This window comes from Vipera berus, assembly GCF_964194415.1.
Source record: "Vipera berus genome assembly, chromosome: 3".
Classification (NCBI taxonomy): domain Eukaryota; kingdom Metazoa; phylum Chordata; class Lepidosauria; order Squamata; family Viperidae; genus Vipera; species Vipera berus.
In genome coordinates this window covers 76,091,802-76,101,468 of record NC_138204.1, presented here as the reverse complement: position 1 = coordinate 76,101,468, position 9,667 = coordinate 76,091,802, and the positions used below count along the sequence as shown (strand labels likewise).

The following is a 9,667-nucleotide window of genomic DNA, read 5'->3' as shown; positions in this document are numbered from 1 at the left end:
CTCGGTGAGAGGACGAGAAGGCAATGAGAAACCACGCCTTGGGACTGCTGATAAAAGGGGAAGGTGTGGGAAGTGCTGGTTGCTGAAGGCAACCATTTGAAGATCTTCTGCTAGAGTCCTGATCTGTTATTCCTGTTTAACTCTTATTTGGACTCTTGGTTTAACTCTTGTTTGACCTTTTGATTTCTTTGTAAATAAATTTGGTTGGGTTTTTTCCAGCCTGTTGACTATAAAAAGGGGTTGTCCTTCACATTCAAACAGGGCTGATTGTAGGCTGGAACAGAACAGCCTTTTAGAATGAAATCCAAAGTGCTGCATACCTTGAAAATCTAGTATAATGTAGCAAATTATATTATGGATCATCAATATCCAAAGAATAAAACACATCCCAATTCAGTGTTCCCTTAGTACTCAGTTGCTTTGAAACTCTTCACATTTGGTATATTCAACGTATTTTGTTGTGAAAATTTTGTCCTGGAACTCATCGCACAAGCTAGAACTTGTCGGTGTCAGCTGCCTTGTAACTCATTACATCAGAGCTCCCCAACCTTTTGAGCACCAGGGACCAGTTCTGTGGGGAGGTTTTTCTGCAGACTGGAGGGGATGTGGTTTCATGTACTGCATGCATCCCGCAGATGGGGCTTTGCTTACTTATGCCGACCAGTTTTTGGCATTCCACGGCCTGGTGCTGGTCCACAGACCAGGGATTGGGGACCCCTGCACTACATTATTCCTTATGGGGGGAAAAATGTTTGGTACTTGGCACTCATTGCACCTCCTGGAACCAATGAACAATGAGTACCAAAGTACACTGTATATGGCACTGGATCCAACTGGTGCATGAATATGTTTTTGTAGCTTAAAATTCTATTTTCTTTGCATTTTATGAATTCCACCTGGAAGTACATTAATTAGCATCAAGGCAACTCATTGTCTTCATTCCTAAGCATTAAATGATACAGCTTGTAAAGGCATGGCCAAGCCCATAGGACGAAAACCTATCACTGCCACCCCACCTATCTTCCATGGACATCTTCTCACTAACCCATGTGTGAGAAGGATAGGCCTCACACAAAGTGTATTATTTTTCAGGCATGTTAAAAGGAAATAAATGAGAAATATACGAAATAAATTCTATGTAATCACCTCCTGGCCCAGCAGCATTGACGTATGTGATTAAGGGAATCACCCAACATGCATTGTCCTAATAACACTAATAAATAAAATATTATCCATTATGCTTATTGTATAAGTACATCTTTCTTATAAAATCTGCTGCCAGACTAGGGGCAAGGGAAGGTTCGTGGAAGATAAGCTACATGTCAGTTGTTTGGGTATGGTGTGCTTTGGAGATTGTGCACTAGCAGTTTCTGTGATGTTCCATTTAATAATGCCCGTTTTGGTTGAAGAGAGAGAGAATTAATCTGAAATTCTTACAAAGTTATTCCTCAAATCAAGAAAGGAAACAACATTTTTGAGAAAATATTTTATTTTCTAAACATTCAGGTATTAAGAAATTTGTGAAAATGTACAAGTGTGTTCAAAGTATTTTACTCTAATGACCTATTTGGTGGGTTGTGAAATAAGCTTCACTTTATCAGACTCAGCTCAATATTGGTAACTTCTTTCAGCCCAGCCATTGAGAAAAAAGTGTGTTTTTATGCTTTTTGAAAAGCATAATCAAAACCTACTTCATTCATAATTGAATTAGAATCAGAATGAAAAATTAAGTATTTCATTTTAAAAGGGAGTAAAAATTTAATAGGATAATACAGTAGGAAGTGTCATTTCTGTGTATGGTATATATATCTAAATCATGTATATGAGAAAAAGAGGTCAGAATTCAAGCTGGCAGCTCTATATCAGTGTCAATTCCAACCAGTTTAAAGCAAAATGATTAAAATAGTATAGTAGGTTCCAATTTTACATCATATCAGATCTACTGAAATGTAACATTGCAGTGATCTTGCCGTTAAGTTGTTCTGTTTGTTGCACTTAGCAACAAACCGATTACAAGAACAGGAGAAAGAAAAATAATTTTCCTGAGGATAACTTTGAAATTAGCTTTAATAGGTATCCATCCCTATTTCTGATATTGTAAGATTATAAAAAAAGACATTGGTCTGTTTACATTAGAACTTCCAGCTATAGATGTTCCAAAGAATTCACAGAAAAAAATATATTTATATAGGGGAGTCCACTGGAAATCTCAGCATTATGTTCTCTTGACAAATGCAGTAGTTTCATGGAATATAAGAACCGATTCATAAAGTTTAAAGCAGTAAATCATAGGTGGATGTTTTTTGTTTGTTTGGTATGGTTTGACTTTTGATGCCTTCAAGATATCCTTTGATCCTGGCAAATGTCTGGACAAATCCATGCAGTTTTCTTGGCAAGGTTTTTGAAAGCGTTTTGCCATTGCCATCGGTCTAGGGCTAAAAGACTTTATTTCTTTGATAAATTTATATGGCCACCTAACTCACACCCAAGCACCCAGCTGCAATACAAAATTCTGTTCACTTCTCTGACACGACATACATTAACTTGGCTTTGATGCTATTAGACTAACAGCCGTGCAGTCCAAACTTAAAAACAATGAAAAAAGTACATTTTATTTCATGCAGCTGGTTAGACATTTTGTATGTCTTTACAGATAGTCCTTGACTTACAACCATTTTTTAAGTGACCGTTCAGAGTTACAACAATACTGGAAAAAGTGACTTATAACCATTTTTCACGCAGCATCCCCAGGGTCACATGATCAAAATATGGGTGCTTGGCAATTGGCATATAATTTATGTACATACACAAAGAAAATACTTGAATTTTGTTCCGGCAAAGATTCGAAGCGAATATGTTAAATTAACTGCAAATCGGGCAAAAAGCTTTGTACAAATACAGTCCTAAATTCATGTGATTTGTTCAGGTTTATAAATTTTAAATAGGTCTTTTTAGAATACTTGATTCACATCCGATGCCATGAACATGGCTACACACATGATGTGCCCACATTGCTGTCACAGTACTCTAATACAATTAGTGCCTTTCATTAAAATCACCCTTTCAAAGTATCACCTATGGCTCCCCATACATCAAAGACAAATTCATCTGGAAATGCAAAGTCTCCTAAAGCTTCATCAAGAGCTACTGCAAATTCATCTGGATTGTTCTTGCCTTTTCCGGCTTCTACCATAGTTGCAGCTAAATCAAGAGAGGAGAAAAGAGGGTCGGAAGGTTATCTATAATTTTTGTAGGCATATCGATATGATTGTAGTAGTTGAATTTTATATGACAAAACTTGGAATAATTGCATTTTATTAAATAAAAATGTAAAGTAAAAAGCAAAACATTTGTAAACTTCCTGAATTAATTAAAAAAATGAAAGTTTAATTAAAATCTGTAGAATGTATTAAAGGTCAGGCCAACTAATTTTCTAAGGAGTTCTTATTTTCTTCAGGATTCAAGATTCAACCCCACTTAGTAGAAATATCACCATCAATTTCGGTTGGGGGATAACAAAACTTGAGTCTGAATTTGTTTTCTGCTAGAGGTCTATCATCTTCTGTGCAGAAGAGACCACCAGAGGAGGGCTAAAATTGTGTGGTTGACACTTGGCAGTGCCTTATGTTTGATTCTTCAAGAACCAAACTCAGATCCTCTTTCAATCACGGCTTAAATATCATGAACCACTATTACTTAGCGTTATCTAATTCCCAGAATTACTCGTATAACAAGTGACAAGAGGAACAAGAGGAACAGCAATATTTAAGGAATCTTCTTCCTATTTCCAGTCCCCACAGTACCCAGACAGATCTTTCTGGAGAACTGAGGCCTCCTGGAACTTTTTGGGGTTTTTTTTGAATAAGGACTATTTCCCCATTGCATGTTGTAATGGAGTCAAAGGGGGGGGGGGAGAAGAAAGACTACCATTGTTTTAATTTAAACTTCAGAAATGTAATGGTGTATTTTATATTCTAATAACACTTAAGAGCTTTCATAGAAGCAACTGTCTTTGACACCAAAAGGTGAATCTCAGCATAAAGGTTATTGGAACTGAAAACCTAAACATAGAGCCACTGATTAACAACAGTGAAGTATTAATTATCACCACTGTCTTTATAATAAAAAAATAATAATTATCACCATTGTCTTTCTTGTAAAATTCCTTGGTTTTTTTAACAGAAAATCTTATTTTCAATGTTATAGTACACCAACATGGAACAGTCAGATACTGGCCTCTAATGGCTGTTAAGAAGAACTACAGTACTAGAAAATATTACAAATTCCTATTACATACTCAACCTTTTAAATTAAATACATATTTCATAATACAGATATCAGTAATTACTCCAAATAGAAATCTACTCACAATTATGGCTGATTGATTATTTTTATTGTAAAAATAACTGTAAAAACTGATATTATGTTAAATAGCAGATTTGAGATAGCTATTTATAATTAGGAGGTCTAAGACTTTATAACTATGTATTACACAGAGAGAGGATTTACTTATAATTGTTAAAGATTCTTAATTATGACAAACACTATGATTTTGTTGCTTTGATTTATATGCCTAATCCGTGCAGAGATGATTGCACAGATATACTGTACAACAAAATACATTTAGTAATTGGTGCATGATTGCCCTGTGGCAAGCAATTGATCTTCAGAATTACAATCATATACATGCACACAGCGATTGAAAAAGAAAAAAAAGCAAGAGACGGAATCTGATCTTGTTTAATGGTGGGCAACAAATACGCTGCTACCACCTATCTATTGCTCAAATTGCCAATAGAATTCAGGTTATTTGGGAGGGGAATGTATGGCTACAGTTCATAACCATTTGTTTGCAATGAAGCTCCATTAAACTGAATGAGGCTTATTTCCAAGTAGATATACACACAATTGCCTTAATAGCCAAACATATCGTTAAACAGGAGTTTATGCTTCTAAAGCCAAATCATAGCAATCAACCTTTCTAGTCAACCATGCAGTCTGATATATTAAGATCTGGGGGGGGGGGTTATTCTACACAGTATAATGAGGATCCTAATATATCAGGCTCCCATAAATAGATAATGGGTGCAAGTTTCAATACTGTACAACATTATTTTGCGCACATGAGGTCAAACTTTTCATGAAACAAGTTTTTCATTTCATAATCATCCTTGCTGGCTTGGAGGTCCTTATCTTCAATTGTTTAAAATACAATTTGTTAGAACCAGCACTGTGAGCAAATATTGGAATCCTATTGTCATATTTTATATGTTTAAATGGGTGTCAAATGATTTAACAGGATTCCCAAACTATTAAGATGTGGGTATCTATCACATGTTAATAAATTGGGAACCATAATATGTTAAATCATTTGTCATAATAGAAAATATTTTAAATTCAAGTTAAAGCTATAGATTATGTGTCATAGTTCCACATGCCTCCCACACTGTTTTGGCTGGCAGAAAAAGTAAGAAATAATATTTTATATCACATTCAGAATATGTCTATATTGAAGTTATGGCAGCTCAGCGGAACTAAAAATGAAGGCTTGTTACATAAATACTGACCTAGTTCAAGATCTCTTATTCCCATGTACATTTCCAGAAGATCATCCACTTTTTTGGTAGCCTTTTCTTCAACATCTGAAAGCTTTACCAAAAGGTAAAAACAGAAATATAAACTATGCAATGAGGAATCCAAAACAGATGAATTATAATATTTAAAAATTAAGCGAAATTTTTCAGTATGTTGCAATGCAATCATATCAATATTGATTCCAAACTAACTACTACTACTAAACCAGCTTTTCCCAACCTAGGCAATTTTAAGATATATAGACATCACTTCCAAAAATTCTTAGTAAATGGTCATGCTAGCTGGGAAATTCTGGGAGCTGAAATCCACACACCTTGATGTTGCCCAAGTTGGAAAATATTACACTAAGCTAATTACATGTATTTTTTCGTATTATTTACTCCAATTCCCAAGCCTTCGGACAGGGTGTTTGTGATGCTCCACTTCACTTTTGGATGATTTATGTTTGGTGTCTTGCTCTCTGGTCAGCTGTCTGTTTGTTTGCTTTTATCATGGATTTTTTAAATCTGTAAACTGCCCACAGCCGGGAGGCCTTGACATTTGATTAAAGAAATGAATAAAAATAAATGACATACAGGTCCAGACTTCTCTGGCGCAGAATTTGATATCCCATAATGAGATGAGGAATTTCAATAATGAAAATTATTGAACAATAATTGTGTGTCTGCCTACTGAACAATCAAGCTCAACTAAGAAATTCGTATGTGACAGCGGGCCTCGTTGCAAACTCAATCATAAAATGCAATGAGACTAAAACGTCATCAGAGCCTTTGATGTCTGTTAGGGCTCTGCAGTGTTTAATGTGTGAAGACAAAAAAGTGCTTCAGAGCATGCAGGATTGCTCCTATAACACTTTGTGTAATTCCTTAGTGCGGCTATCTTTTCCCATGATTGTATTGTTCCTTCAGAAGCAGCAAGTCATATTCAATAGGGGCCATGTATAGTCTTTCCCCAAAAAAGCTATCATATAATACTGGACTTCATTGTTTTAACCAAAACTGAAGCTGAGTTTTATTGCCTGGATTTGGAATGTGCAACTAGATAATGGTAGGACAATCTAATGGGAAAAGAAATCAAAGGTAAGTAGGAGCTCTTAAAATTAAAAGTATAATTTTCAACAATGCCATTAAAGGGAAATAATATAGGATAGCAGAAAATGCAAATATGGTTGCAAAACTGTTTATAAACAAAAAGAAGACAAACAGATAAGTCGTCACTGCTTGACTACTAACAGGTAAGTGACTACTCTTGACTACTATTGAGACTGGCAACTCCATTACTAAGCAAAACATCACATGACTATGACTTACAATTTTATTTCCACCTACCGGTACTCTATTTAGTCTGATGAAAGTCAGCTGCAAAGCACACAAATTCCCCAGAATTACAATTACGTGACAGAAGGATATGGTTATGGTTGTAAATGCAAGAATCGGTAGCAAAGTTATTTTATTTACACAACTGTATCTTCAAATGGTCACAAAACGAGTCAGAAGCAAGAACTATGTCTCTGTGTGTGTCTGTGTATGTCTCTGGAAAGAGGCACAAGTCACCAAGGAAGGGTACATATAGATAGCTTGGTATTATAAATATTGATGTAAATCTAAAGTTGGTAGTACATCAAAAGAGCTTCTTCAGTTACATTTATATTAATTAATTAATTAATTAATTTTATTTGTATACCGCCCTTCTCCCGAAGGACTCAGGGTGGTGAACAGGGCAATACATGTTAAAAACAGAATACAAAAATTAAAAAAAGATTAAACAAGTGCCCAGAACTCTTAGATAGATTAAAACGCATTTAAAAGTAATAAAAACCCAACCCCCTCCCATCAGGCCAGGCCAGCTTGTTCAAAAGGTTACGTCTTTAGATCGCGCCGGAAGGAGCGAAGGTCGGGCGCCATCCGGAGCTCAACCGGAAGATGGTTCCATAAATCCGGCGTGCCCAGAGAAGGCCCTCCCCCTGGGGGCCACCAGTCGGCATTCTTTGACCGGAGGCACCCTGAGAAGACCCTCTCTGTGGGAGCGTATTGGGCGGAAGGAAGTTGATGCCGGCCGCAGGTGCTCCCCAAGGTATTCCGGACCCATGCCATGTAGGGCTTTGTAGGTCAATACCAGCACCTTGAACCTCACCCGGAAGACAACTGGGAGCCAATGCAGCTCGCGGAGCAGAGGTGTAACATGGGAGTATCGGGAGACTCCCAACACAACTCTCGCGGCTGCATTCTGTACCAGTTGGAGCCTCCGAGTGGTCTTCAAGGGCAGCCCCATGTAGAGAGCATTGCAGTAGTCTAAACGACTGTATGTATGCCAGCAGTTCTGTCTAGATGGGAAAATGTCAGGGCTTTTTTTCTCATAGAACGCTCAGAATGGAGTTCCGGCACCTTTTTTGGATGGAACCTTGTAGGGTAGGCAAGGCGGGTTGTATGACATGTGTGAGTTCCGGCACCTTTTTCTTTTACAAAAAAAGCACTGGAAAATGTTAATATATAACTTTTATGAAATGTATGCATTCCAGTAGTTACCAAGAAGAACAGAATGAATAGAAAGATTAAAGCTTGAGACAAATAAAAACATAGTCAAAAAAGCATCTACTTACTTTGAGTGAGTTTAAATCTCCAAACCCAGATGAATTTATCCTTCAATATTGAATGAACTTTCTGATGAACTGGGAAATCTTTATGTTATTATCTTTAAAAGACCCTGGATAGTAGATAAGTGAAAGGAAGCATAATCCTTTCTCTTCAAAAAGGAAAAAAAAAGTTCATCCATGAAAATATAAATTAGTGTTGGGCTCTGTACTATTAATATGTTTATTAAGTATCTGGGTGAGGAAGTGAAGGAATGGTTATCAGATCTGCATCTGATAGAAAACCGAATCCTAATACTGCATTATCAAATGATCTTCTGGGGGGGGTAGAGAAATGGGCCAAGAATAATAGAATGAAGGTTAAAAGAAATACAATAAATTCTATTCATTCAAGAAAAATAAATCAAATGTACAGGAACAGAATGAGGAACCTGGGATGACAAAGAGTATTTGTGAAAAAGATCTTGGAATAGTAGTTGATGATACGAGTACTTATGACCACAACTGAACCCAAAATTTCTGTTGCTAAGCGAGACAGATGTTAAGTGAGTTTTGCTCCATTTTATTACCTTTTTTGCCACTTTTGTTAAGTGAATCACTATAGTTGTTAAGTTAGTTAAGGGAATCTGTTTTCCATTCACTTTGCTTGTCAGAAAGTTGCAAAAGGTGATCCCATGACCCCAGGACACGGCAACCGTCATAAGTATGGTTCAGTAGCCAAGTTCTGGATTTTGATCACATGATCCTGGGGATGTTGCAATGATAATAAGTGTGAAAAATTGTCATAAGTCACTTTTTAGTGCTGTTGTAACTTTGAATGGTGACTAATTGAATTATTATAAGTTGAACACTACCTGTAAACTGAATTGAACCAGCAGAGTAAGGTGGCCAGAAAAAAACATAATTAGGCTGCATCAGAGGAAACATAAATTCCACAAGTAATAAGTTCCACATTATTCTCCCTTGGTTAGACCTCAACTACTATATCCATTCCGAGCAAATAAAGAGTCAGATAAATTAGAACAGGTCCTCAGAAGGACAATAAGGATGATGTGCCTTGGTGGAGCAGTGGGCTAATGCCTCCTTAAGTAACACCAGCTGCCTGCAATTAGTGCAGGTTCGCATCCCACCAGGCTCAAGGTTGACTCAGCCTTCCATCCTTCCGAGGTAGGTAAAATGAGGACCCAGATTGTTGGGGGCAATTAAGCTGACTTTGTAATAATGCCGCTTGGTGTGTGTGTGAAAGCCCTAATAAGCAGGCATATACATAGAATGAAGGCTACTGCTAAGCTTGTAAACCGCCCTGAGTCTTCGGAGAAGGGCGGGATATAAATGGGATTAAAATAAATAAATAATAAATGATCAAGGATTAGAAATTAAGTCCTGTAAAGAAACTATGAAAGAACTGAGAATGTCTGTGGAGATTCTCAGTCATCCAGGTCATGTTTGTCCCACACGTGCTTTTTCAAGAGGCAACGAGAG

The 9,667-nt window shown here is 36.8% G+C and overlaps 1 protein-coding gene across 1 annotated transcript in view; it reads right to left on the bottom strand.

Moving 5' to 3' along the window:
- Positions 1 to 1,540: 1,540 nt before the first annotated feature.
- The window catches only part of GIPC2 (GIPC PDZ domain containing family member 2), a 29,330-nt gene continuing 21,203 nt past the window's right edge, over positions 1,541 to 9,667 (bottom strand). Inside the window, exons 5-6 of the mRNA XM_081326073.1 lie at positions 5,568 to 5,649; positions 1,541 to 3,201 (exon numbers count right to left, since the gene is read on the bottom strand). Of these exons, the coding sequence (XP_081182199.1) occupies positions 3,056 to 3,201; positions 5,568 to 5,649 (228 nt within the window). The 3' untranslated portion in view covers positions 1,541 to 3,055. The remainder of the gene's footprint in view (positions 3,202 to 5,567; positions 5,650 to 9,667) is intronic.